The sequence below is a fragment of the Barbatula barbatula genome (genome assembly GCF_947034865.1).
Source record: "Barbatula barbatula genome assembly, chromosome: 22".
Lineage (NCBI taxonomy): Eukaryota > Metazoa > Chordata > Actinopteri > Cypriniformes > Nemacheilidae > Barbatula > Barbatula barbatula.
The window spans coordinates 16400067-16413237 of NC_136785.1; the positions used below are offsets into that span (position 1 = coordinate 16400067).

At 38.2% G+C, this 13171-nt stretch overlaps 1 protein-coding gene across 1 annotated transcript; it reads left to right on the forward strand.

Annotated features, from left to right (window-relative positions):
* Positions 1-6727: 6727 nt before the first annotated feature.
* aldh3a2b (aldehyde dehydrogenase 3 family, member A2b) lies at positions 6728-12903 on the forward strand. Its single transcript, XM_079487167.1, has 11 exons — positions 6728-6890; positions 7573-7735; positions 7845-8076; positions 9012-9097; positions 9371-9579; positions 9664-9781; positions 10409-10550; positions 10869-11035; positions 11123-11222; positions 11330-11568; positions 12137-12903. Exons 2-11 carry the CDS (start codon positions 7574-7576, stop codon positions 12152-12154), a joined length of 1473 nt encoding a protein of 490 aa, XP_079343293.1. The 5' UTR covers positions 6728-6890; position 7573; the 3' UTR covers positions 12155-12903.
* The last annotated feature ends 268 nt before the right edge of the window (positions 12904-13171 follow it).

The following is a 13171-nucleotide window of genomic DNA, read 5'->3' on the forward strand; positions in this document are numbered from 1 at the left end:
TGGGCACATAAGCACACGCCATGGCATATGACTGACAGAGTGAGTCAACAATGTATTGTATTTAAAAGGTCATATTCAACATTTCTCGTCTGTGTCTCAGTAAAGAAGGAAATTCAAATGGACTTTTAAATTGAGGTCAAAGGAAATGTTTACATGAGAAATTCTGGGCAAACTATTTCTTGTTCCAAGTTTAGTGTGAGACCACTGCAAACCACGCATGTAAGTTCTACTGACAAATGTAAACATTGTTCCTCTTTTTTATTGTAAAAAATAGTTTTAAGAGTTTTTTGTTTGAACAGTCAATATTTGTTGATATTTTAGTTTCTGCCTTAACCAGAGGAGTTTGGTGAAATTATCTGTCCAAAACCTAATTGTATCCCACAATAATTACCAAAACTCACAGCACCTATATCTCTTTTATTTAGGTGTGGGTGATTCCCCCTGTCTGCCAGTCAGAAGACTTTTGATCCTTAGGTTAACCAAATGTTTCTTTCACAGATTCAGCAAAGAGTGACAGTTGTGCCAACTAACCCCGGCCCCCTCACATGTGGTCACAAACAGTCCTCTTGGGTCAATATTTTGATAGGAGTGAGTCATTTACCCAAGCATAACTCCTGTGCCTCCCTGGGACCAATGTTAACCTTAAAAACATTATTCACTAACATATTTCCAGCATTCTTATAGCACTTTAGTATCTCATATAACTTGAAATTTAGAGGTGTGTTATACTACAGAGGTCGTTTTTCTGATGTTTTGAGTGTGAAAATCGAGACAATTGCTCCCTCTGTTGGTTGACAGACCTTTTTCAGTCTGGAAGGCTTTATTTGTCTTTTCCATTGAGATTTTAAGACATAATTCAATTCAATTCCATTTTTATGGCGCTTTTCACAATTTTCATTGAGGCAAAGCAGCTTTACATACATAATCAATCAAAAATGTAATGATAATAAAACTAGGGTAACATTTAAGAGAGTAGGCCTATGGTATTGAGATACATGGTATTAGTTTATGCAAGTTTTCTCTATGCAATGTAAACTGATGAAACTGAAATATATGCTATGTTGGATTGCTAGAAACTGTCAATTATTCAATTGAAGTATATTTAATTTAAGGCATATCATAGACACTATGAATATTGCCACACAACTGGTTAGTTATTAGGGGGTCACTTTGGTCGTTTTTTAGTGGTTCACTTTATTTTTAAGTAGGCCTATTTTCTGTAATTTGTTATTGTGTCACACAGGTCAGTCAGCCCCATAACGGTGATATATGGAGAAAACATCGATTTCCTAAAAGCCCTTTAAAAAAAGCAGTAGGAAAATGTGAGATTTACAGCATCCTACTGATATAAAATGAGAGTTAATTTGTTCGTTTTTCATGAATTTTCTTAAATCATGTTTTTATTATGTTAGTTAGCTGTTATTTTTTTAATTAGGCTATTATTACTTGATCAATACAACTATTAACATCTGCTATTTTAACAAATAAAAAAACTCTTTAAATATGGTTTTATACCCCTGGTTTAGTGGGAGAATGTCATGGGGTCATCATGCATTTCTTATGATTTAATTTTTCCCTTCTAAAGTATATGTTAGAGATATATTTTTGTGCCACAAACTTATAATTATTCCATTATTTATGAAATGATAGTATAAATTGTGATGAAACAGAGAGAATTCCATCAGTAGTCCTCAGTTATTTTTAATATGTTGTGTATGTGTAAGTTTTTGCTCTGTGCATGAGTTCATGCATATGGTATGCACGTATGTGTGTGTGTGTGTACATTCATACAATTTCTTCCAATAACTCCTGTGTTTTATTGGAACTGTCACAGACGTGCCAATGACGCGGCAGCGCAGGTGCGCTCCTCTCCCCTCACAATCCGCAAACACCTGACGCCGCCTCTCTGTTTGATGTGGAAACATCTACCATTCATGATGTCAGCTTGAGGAAAATATTTCGAGGAGATCGTCCAGCTTTCATACTTTAGAGCTACGGTGCTACTGGGAGGAAGTGTTTGGATTCAGTGCCAAAAGTATGCCACAGAGATCCACCTGAAAGAGATCTAAGAGCGCTATGATAAACTGTGTGCAAATCCTTGCCAGATCTTTGAGGATGAGAACCTGCGCTGTGCATTGCTAGGAAGTAAATATTTGAACAGCCTTTTAAATACATTTTTCTAAAAAAGTAGGCTACCCACTACAAGCACAAGTACTGTTAACCTATACTTTCTTCTGCATCATTCGCCTGTAATATGAAACAAAACCTCTAGCCCAGGGATCTTCAATGTTTTTCGGGGCAAGGACCCCGATAAGAGATGCATGGAGCAGGGACCCCCTTATAATAAATGTGTTAACAGAGCTATTTAAATAGAAACAACCCTTATTGTCACAGCAATATTATGTTAAGACATTAAATTAGCACTATTATGCATGTTATTGTTGCACATACTTTTCTGTGTATTATTTATATTATTAATATAGATTGTTTGATTATTTTAAGTGATTTGCAATTTACATTTTCCTTTACTGTGAGATGGACAATATAGATTAGATTAGATTAGATTAGATTAGATTAGATTAGATTAGATTAGATTAGATTAGATTAGATTAGATTAGATTAGATTAGATTCAACTTTATTGTCATTACACATATACAAGTACAGTGTAACGAAATGTAGTTTAGGTCTAACCAGAAGTGCAATTAGCAAGTGAAGGATATACAGTTAGAATAAATACGGAATACAATATTGATAAAATATTATACAGTTATGAAAATATTTCACAGTAGGTATGTACTATGAACAATATATAGAGATGACTATATACTATGAACATTAACACCATGAACATTAATGTACAGGTGGATATGAGCAGATAATAATTTAGACTAAACAATAGTGCAAGTGATTAAGTCAATGATTAAGATCCTTGACATTAGCTGTTACAGTTGCAATGCAATAGGTGAGTTAATGCAGTTATTGAAGTAACAGTGCAGTGGATGAGTTATGCAGCTATTAAAGTTAAGGTGCAGTATAAGAGTTAATAATAGGTTGCAGTCCAGAAGATGAGTTGATGCAGTTTATAGAGTTATAGTGCAGTAGATTAGTTAATGCAGTTATTGAGGTTATAGTGCAATAGATGAGTAGATGCAGTTAATAGAGTTACAGACAGTAGATAAGTTAGTGCAGTTATGAAAGTGGTCAGCATATTTCAGATGTGCAAGTGAGCAGTATAGAGTTCAAATGATGCTGTGCGTGTGTAAACAGTCCAGTTGAGCAGATAACATATACTACTTTTTATTAAGGCTTAAATGAGACGACTGACCCTGGTTAATGACAGTTTTGTCAGAGTTTACAATGCAGAAGGGGTGTGGTGTCTTTAACCTGTCAAATTAGCGCTTTACAGCTTTAACATATTTGAACAGAAATATATGAGAATGAACTGCATTTTTTGTAAGCAACTGCTGCGTACTCAAAACTTATCGCAAGGGAGACTATGTAGCAGATGTAACGTTTCTTCTATTGCTTCTGTAACACTACACACCAGACAGGAGGACGGTGCCACAACAAGACTTGTGAAGATGAGGGTTTATAAAAATCCAAGACAAAAAAGGTACAGTATATTCCATAAAGTAACTAGATGAGCAAACACCAGGAAATCACAGGAGAACAAAGGGTCGGAACTAGGACGGTAACAAAATACAACTAGATCTGACAACAAACTAAACACAAGCGAGGGTACATTTAGTGTCCATGGGATGAGTATCAGGTGCGGGCGCAATTATGGCAGGTGCAAAGGATGATTGGAAATGTAGTTCATGAGAGTCAATAGTCAGCGGGCCTCACAGGTCCATGAGGACGGCCACTGGGACAAAGGCCAAGACAGTCCGGATGAGAGTCATGGAAATCTGTGAGAAGAGAGGGATCGAGAATATTCTCGCGTGCCACCCACGGTTGTTCCTCGGGTCCGTACCCCTCCCAGTCCACCAGGTATTCAAAGTGACCGCCTCGTCGCCAGGAGTCGAGGATGGCTTCCACTCAACATCGAGTGGTTGAGGGGGAGGTGGCTCTCCTACGGTATCCGGCTCTGTGGATTAAACAGAAACAGGGTCATGATATGGTTTGAGGAGTGAGACGTGAAAAGAAGAAGCTATTCTATAGTGGGCTGGGAGTGGTAGACGATAAGTGACCGGGTTAACCTTGTGCAGTATGGGGAAGGGACCAATGTACTTGGGAATCAGCTTTTTGCATGGCTGCCGCAGGTCCTGGGTGGACAACCATACCAATTACCCAGGTTGGTGTGCAGTGGGGGAGCGTCTGGCGTCAGTGTACCTCTTCTGCCTGCGGACAGCTTGCTGCAAGTGTTGGTGGGCTGAGTCCCATACCCTCTCGCTCTCATGACCAAGGGAACAAGGGGGGTTGGTAACCGAGTACGCACTGAAAGGTAGTGAGTCCGGTGGAGGTCTGACGTAAGGAGTTCTGGGCATACTCGGCCCAGTCCAGGTAACGGTGCCAGCCTTGCTGATGATCATGGCAGTATGATCTCAGTTACCTCCCAATATCCTGTATTTTCAGCTCAGCTTGGCTGTTGGCTTGGGGATGATAACCAGAGGTCAGATTGACCGTGGTGTTGAGGTGTTGAAAATGTAAAAGAAAAACGGCCGAACAATCCCATATCACCACCACCCGCCCATGTACGGTCCGCGCGGCAGCGCCGGTTGATCACGCGTGCGCCTGACGCAGTTTGACAGACGGTAGCCTAGGCAACTTATTTGGAAATGGCCCCGAAAAGACATTAGGAGTCAGGATCAGAGAAAAGAAAGAATAAGAAACTGCGAGATGATGACCGTGCATCACATGCAGGTATGTCCATGTTTAATTAACTTAAATTCTGGAAATGTGGATGTGCTGCTACTAATTCTGTTTACTGAAGAAAAGTTTGCACTTTCAAATGTGTAGTGTGTGTTGGCTATTCTACATATGTTTACAAAGTCAGCAAAACTGTGAAGATTTTACTTTCTCTATTTAGTGTTCCTAGGTTTTATAATGCAATGCTGCTATTGTGTTATTGGTATTGAGTTATATGTTTGGTAATAAAAAGTTAAACTGGCAAATTTCAGGGTGGGGGTGGGCATCATAATGGAATTATGCTTAGGGCACCAATATGGCTAGCAGAGGCACTGGATGTGGATATGGCAATTAAAGTTCGAGCATATTGTTTGCAAACTACAATTGATTAATTAATTAAAAACAAATTAGTTGATATGCTGTGTTGTTTTATTTGTTTAGTAGCATTAATATGCAGTTATTACCTGTGTCCACTGTATTTTCTGTTGGTTTTCATGAGACCCCCCTTTAAATGACCAGGACCCCCCATTGTCCCCCCAATCAAAATTGTCTGGAGCCGCCACTGGCTGATGATGAACATGGTCGGACGGAGAATGGGATCTGGATCGTTAGGCTCGGGATAAGTGGAAATGGAAACATTTTGTGTGCTTTAGGATCGTTGAGGAACTTTATACAGTAGCCTACTGTAGTATGATGCTTAAAGTTTAAACACCCTGTTATAAATGTTGTTATTCATATGGAACAGATTTGTTTATCGTTGCTGTTTTTTACCTAAGGGAAATTCTTGAATTTTGCTGTCAAAACTTTATTTTAGTTGCAAGACTGAGAGCAATAAAAGAGCTGAGAGATGTTCTCTTCAGAAGTCGATGACCACTTCATCATTAGCATTGATACGCCTCTCGCACTGGACTTTGGTGATAGATAAACAAATGTCAGGGGAGGTGAAAGGGAGCGGCTGGATGCACTGCTTGAACTATATAACATTAATGCACATCAAAGTTTAAATATATATTCATAATTTTGGAAGTTTCTAAATGCAACCACTTGGTCACACCAAGAAACCTGGCATTAAAGTAGAGAGTATTCTAGGCTATAAAAGATCAAAAAGCTAATAAATCGTTGTGGCAGTTGTTTCAGTCAGTCGCCTACATTGTTCAATTGCCATTAGTCCAAATTAGGTTTATGCTGCTTTTTGGGCAATTTCAAGCTAATTTTGCAGTCAATGAACCAGCACAGAAAACAGTAATATAAATGTAAATTAACTGAGAAAATCTGCACGGTAATATTTGTGAGAAAATCAAGGTGAGGTATGTTACACCTTTGCATTTTCTCTCGAATTGCAGGATGTATTTGCGAAACTCTTTCTGTTTGTTTCACAGTTTATTTTCCTTTGCAAAAACGGTTGCGTTTGTTTGCAAAACGCAGGACTTTTCTTTAAATTAAGGCACAATTTTCGCTCCATAGACAATGAGCGACGCGAACAGTGGCCAATCAGAACGCCGCCTCGTGCTGCCCGAATCTGAAAACGCGGACCACTGAGGCTCCGACATATTAAAATACGCCCACAAGATTTAGAACTGGATAAATATACGTAAATATAAATGGACGTAAATATACCAAATCTGACATAAATATAGTGATCTGTCTCCAAAACGACTATATAATCGTCATGTACTCGTAATGTAGTTTCTGCTGTATGTTATTACAGTAGTTAACAACACCGATCAAATATTATCTGGGCACAACAAAATAGTCCGAATTGAATGATTTAGGCCATTCACTGAAATGCAAAGTATCCCGCTTTAGTGTGTTTTCCCTACACAAAAACAAGGCTTTCCACGAAGCGTTGTGGCCACGCCCCCGGTTCACGAGGCCCTCCCCCTTTGCCTGCGTAGTCTACTGTTAACGGAACAATCGTGTTTCGTGTTTGCTATGGTTGGATCATATCTTTCAGCCCGAATTACTATATGAGCTGAAGCTCCACGGATGTATTCACACACCGCACAGTGACAGGCGTGGACGGACTGTGGAATACCTGAAGGTAACGTATCGTTTTAAAACGATCGCTTTCGCGACATCGGATTTACCGATCTCCTAGTAACGTTAGCTGCGACCAGGAGCTGCGCGGCTTACGTTGAATGGAAAGGACGAGATCGGAATTTCATTCAATTTCTTCTGCTTTGATTCCAGTCTGTTCCGGTGTAATAACGTTGTCAGTACGATTGCGTAATCCAGTAGTTCATATCTTAATCTCTGGGCATATTTAAGCGTTTATTATGTGTGTTTTTTTCGCATGCATGCACATTTGTATGGTTACGTAGGCATACTTGCAAACTTTCATAGCATTACTGCCAAACCAAATGCTGTAATCATCATTTTTATGAACAGACTGTGTCGTAGGCTAATCTCTGTAGGGAACAATGTCTCAGGTCACGAGCTCTGAACAGATATGCCTCCTATTCATCTGTGATTCTTTTAAACATTTCTAGAAAGATTTGGCAAGTTTGATTTGTGTGTTTTGTTTTACATGTATGTTTTTTTATGTCATTCAATCACAAACACGATACACGAAATGATTTTAGAGAATGCAGGATTTGTGTCATTCACTTTCTTATGCAGTATAATGGGCCGTCCGTCATGATATATGGGATCAATGGGTAAAGTAAACTTAACAGGTGACAGAAGTATAGCCTGAGTGTAATGAATGCCTTCCTCTTTCACAGTATGTCTCGAGAGCAGAAAGCAGTGGATCGTGCCAGGAAGGCCTTCGTCACAGGCCGGACCAGATCGCTGGACTACCGCATCAGCCAGCTAAAGAACCTACAGCGTTTTATCAATGAAAGGCAGAAGGAAATCGCAGACGGGCTCAAAAAGGACCTTAGCAAGGTCGGTGGTGACCAGTTTACTTAAATATTGTCGAGAATGAAGACCCCACATGGTGAGATAAAAAGCGAAATGCTATAACGGTTGAAGTCTTGCATCTATCTGTTGACAGAGTGAGTTTGGAACACCTTTGTATGAGACTTTGGGTCTGGAGAGTGAGATTAACCAGGCCGTCAGCAAGCTGAAAGAATGGGCAGCTCCTCGACCCGTGACCAAGAACCTTCTGACCATCTCAGACCAGGTGTACATCCAGCCCGAGCCTTTGGGGGTGGTGCTGGTCATCGGAGCCTGGAATTATCCTTGGGCGGTCACCATCCAACCCTTAATAGGGGCTATAGCAGCAGGTAATTGTATTGAGGATGCGTTATATGGGAGAGGTCTGCTTCATTTCTCGGTAGTTGACCCTTCACTTAGTTCATTAACATCATGACAACATACTTGAAGATAACACTCAGAGTGTGGCACGATCTGTCACGTCTTCTAAGATCTTCTAAGACTGTGACGTTTAAATTGTCAGTTTAATCTATGTGTGAATATACGACTTTATTTTGATATATAATATAGTGATAGGGTTAGTCGACCTTAACAAATGTCACTATTTTACAGTGTATCTGACACTTCTGAATTTATTTATTTATTCATTATATAAAATGCTGCATCAGGTTTGAAAAGTATTAATAAGTGCTTAACAATGAATTTTGGAACGTTATTCCATTTTGACTTCTCATGGCGTGGCAATGACCAAAAATGTAATATCATTAATTGAAAAGGCATATTATGGATTTCTGTACTACATTGTACTTTGCCCTATTTCTTTGATACTGCCCTGTGCTAACAGAGCAAAGTACAATGACTTCCAAACCTTAGCCACTATCAAACTCTTAGTATAACTTTGTAGGTTTTTATTCAGATTTCTTTTAAGATGAGCTAGTTCAGGAAGGTACACTTAAATAGCAATTCCACAATTCAGGCATGTTCTTGAGGATCTTAGAAGAAGTGACAGATCATGCATCACACTGAGTGTTATCTTCAAGAATGTTGTCATGTTGTTAATGAACTAAGTGAAGGGTCAACTACAGAGAAATTAAGTGCTTATGAGGTTAGCAATGTTAAATATGAATGTTAAAATTAGCATTGTTTTCATTCGTCTAAGCACCACATCTATACCATTATTATGCAACTTAGCGTTTCAACCGCAAGTTTGTGGAGAAATAAAAACATTGTGATTGGCTAGTTAAATTGAATATTACATTACAGTGAATATTGTTTTACTTGACAGGTAACGCAGCTGTGATCAAGCCATCTGAAGTGAGTGCGCACACAGCCAAAGTAATGGAGGATCTTTTACCCCTCTACCTCGACAAAGTAAGATCTGGTTCTCCTTCATTTTTGAATAAATACTGTAAAAATCATTTGGTGTATTTGTATAAATGACTTTGAGGCATTAAAGCATTTAAGAAAGCAATAATGTTAAAGGAGTAGTTCACCTGATTAAAACAGCTTCCTCGTGCCATCCCAAATCTGAACTATGTTTGATCACAAACAAATGATTTAATATTAAAATGTTATAATGTAATCTTAATGTAAGGAGTGCACATTATATCTGACAACAACCCGTTCTGACGTCCACAATCTCAGGAGATGTATCCCGTTGTCACTGGTGGTGTCGATGAGACTCAGGAGTTGCTCAAGCAGCGTTTCGACCACATCTTCTACACTGGAAATGGTACAGTGGCTAAAATCATCATGATGGCAGCGGCTCAATATTTAACCCCTGTCACTCTGGAGTTGGGAGGAAAGAGCCCGTGCTACATCGACAACAACTGTGACCTCGCTGTTGCCTGCCGGTCAGTTCAAGTCCTTGTTTCTTTCTTTGTATTAAAGTTGTGAAAAGATTTGGTTAAAGCATTTTCTCTGTCGCATTGCCACAGGCGAATAGCTTGGGGCAAGTACACAAACTGTGGTCAGACCTGCATTGCTCCAGACTACATACTCTGCGACCCCAGTATCCAAGACAGAGTGATAGAAGAGATCAAGAAGAATATTAAGGTATGTGTGATTATTATTTACACCACTAGAGCAAATGCAGATACAATGTGAACCTATTTGTTATGATAAATGTTTAAATGTAAAATTTAGTCCTGGCACACGAATGAACATTTTGTAACTTGTGAACAGAATGTGTCTGAAATACTTATATTTTAAACTTCTTGAGGTTTGATGTTTTTATAAATTCAGCCATAAAAAAGTGAAAATGACTTTATTAAGTCCATTTGGAATTTATAAATAGTGTTTTTATAAAGACTTCTCTATTTTTTGCTGAAAATGGGAGTCAGGCTATGGGATTGTTTGAGTATTAAACTCGATCACCTGTGGCAGTTTCTAGGAAAAGCACAAACTGATATACTTGCTTACTTCGAATGCAAATTTAGGCACTTTGGATAAAGGCGTCTGCAAAATGCATACTTTTAAAAGTTTATACTTGCTTGTGGTCATCAGGGATAACTTTTACATCTCTAAACTTGTACATGCAACATTGCCGCATCTGTTGAAGAATATAAAAATGTGAGTGTAAAGATCGGTTTAGTATTAAAAGACATGAACTACAATGAGTAACAATGATCCAATGTGAAATCACGTCATGAAAGCTAACATACTTCTATTTATGATTATCAGGAATTCTATACAGAAAATCCCAAAACATGCCTAGATTATGGACGCATCATCAACCAGCGTCACTTCAAGAGAGTGATGGCAATGCTAGACGACAGCACTGTAGCGGTGGGGGGAGAAAGCGATGAGTCAGGCTGCTACATTGGTATAATCATTATAGCTGGATTACTTTAACCATTAAATGTATAATATTATATTTACTAGTCATTATATTTTTTCACATGTAGTCATGTATGATAACCGTCTCTGTGAGATGAGGGTCTGTGGCATCGGGGGGCTAACCAAAATATATTATTATATATTTGAATAATCTATTCAATGTGTTTTAGTCTTTTACCAGCAATAACTAATACATAAATAGTTATTTGATACATCTTGACTTAACAAGAGTTAATAAAACAGATGCTTTGTTTAATTCTTTATATAACTAAATGTATTTTCTTTGATCTTTTACACTTCACAGCCCCAACTATTTTAAAGGACGTGAAGCCGGATGCAAAGGTCATGCAGGAGGAGATCTTCGGTCCTCTGTTGCCCATCTTGTCAGTAAGGAGTGCAGATGAAGCCATCAAATTTATCAATGAAAGAGAAAAACCCCTTGCACTGTACATCTTCTCTGAAAACAACAAGGTTCAAACTTATTTACTGAATTCATGATATGTCAATTGTATTGAAGAAACATTTATACCTTTTGCTAAACTCTACTTTTTATTTCAGCTGATTAAGCGTATGATTGCAGAGACCTCTAGTGGCGGAGTGTTGGCCAATGACTGTCTGATCCACTTCTCAGTCAACACTTTGCCCTTTGGTGGAGTTGGTAGGTTTTTGTAAAAGGGTTTAATTTTTTGTTAATTTAACATTTTTGTAAAGTATATTAATAGGATTTGTTATTTTTTTAACTCAGTTCGCTGGCTCTCTCTACAGGTAACAGTGGGATGGGCAGCTATCACGGCCAGTTCAGCTTTGATCGGTTGAGTCACCTGAGAGGCTGTCTTATCAAAAAGCTCAAGATGGAAGGGGTGAATAAGATGCGTTACCCACCACATACAGCAGAAAAGCTGGGCTGGGCACGCTTTTTAATTCTCAAACAGGTTGAATTGGGCAGTCTGGGCCGCATGGCCCTGCTGGCTCTGCTGGCGATCTTTGTTGCTGTGATATTACAGGTAAGCAGCTATAATATCTGTGAACCAGATGTTTTTACCATTAGCTAAAAGTTTTTATAGCATAAGTTGTGGTTGTAGGTAAATGGGTTCAGGGTGATTTATTATTTAAAAATGTATTTGTTTTAATTTTATTTATTTGTGTGTGTGTGTGAATGAGCTTCAATTCATTCGCTAGTTGCACAAAAGCTTCCAGAGACAGGGTAGATTCCGGGCGTATAACACTGTTTGGTAAAAGGAGGATTTTTGGACAGCAAATACGGGTATTTTTTAGATAAAAAAAGAAGAAAGTAGGTATAAGCGATATAAAAAAGATCCTCTATACATTGTTGACACTTCATGAAGCCAAAACAACATTATAATGTTATACGACCAGAAATTAGTCTGCGTACTCTGGCGTCGCAAAAGCTCACCGGGGGCCATCTTGTGCAACCAGCCCATTCAATTCAGGTTTATTTCTATAGCGTTTTTCTCAATGTGCGTAGCTAAAACAGCAGCTTCACTTAAATGTATTTGACCAAAAAATCCTTATAAGCCTTTCCTGTCTGACTCATCTTGTTTTTCTTTACAGAAATACTTCACTGACTAGGAATGTGAACTAATACTACGAAAGTTCATCTTCACCATAAAGATGTTGGTTGAATGAGATGATCCCTGTAGAAGTGCTGCTTCACTACTTTGCCTTATATTGTCATAGGCCCCGAAACATGCCATGATTTATTTCAACCGTTTGTAAGAAGTCAGTAATTTTAACTAACATGACATTTCAATGAATGGAATAATTGCAATATAGCACCTTAATCAGTGTTTATTTTAATATACATGCTATTAATGTTGCTTGAAGACCTTAGTTGTCACATCCAATATGTTTAGGTTTTTAAATGAAGGAAAAGTCAGAATACACTAGATTTGATGTTTTTTGTTTCTTTAGCAATATACGTCATACTGTAGCTATTTTGAAGTCCAGCATTTTTAAGAAATGCACATTTCAAAGAATATAAATGTGGAAGTTTTGGACAGTATACCAGGCAACGTTACACATTTTGTTCTGCTGTTGTTTGACTGATCTGTTATACCTCTTAGAAATGATGGTTATATGTCTGTCATTATGAAGAACTTGAGATTTTATTACTTTTTTAAATATAAAATGATTATTTTACATTCAGATATAATCAGAGCAACTAGATGTGTATGTAGTGTGGAAAGCTTATAGAGCCATTCTGCATCTGAAGGATTTCTATTAAACCGAACATCTGTGTCTTAAAGTAATGCTACTGAGAGTTTTATCACACAAAGAAACCCTTTTTAAAAGAATAATAAACATGTTTGTTTCACACAGCTCTGTGTGGGTTTTCTGGCTAATGCTCTTTCTCATGTTTGTTATTGTTTTGCATTTTACTCATGTTTTTGTAATCTTGGTCTACGCACACAAATGCTGAAAAGAACAAATGTGCGATCCATCCACATCAACTCCGTTTTGACGCCTCTAATAGGAACAGTTCAACCAAAAATGGCAATTCTTCATTTACTCACCCTCAAGCTGTTCCAACTCTGTATACATATCTGTGTTTCGATCAACACAGAGAAAGATTTTTTCAAGAATGCT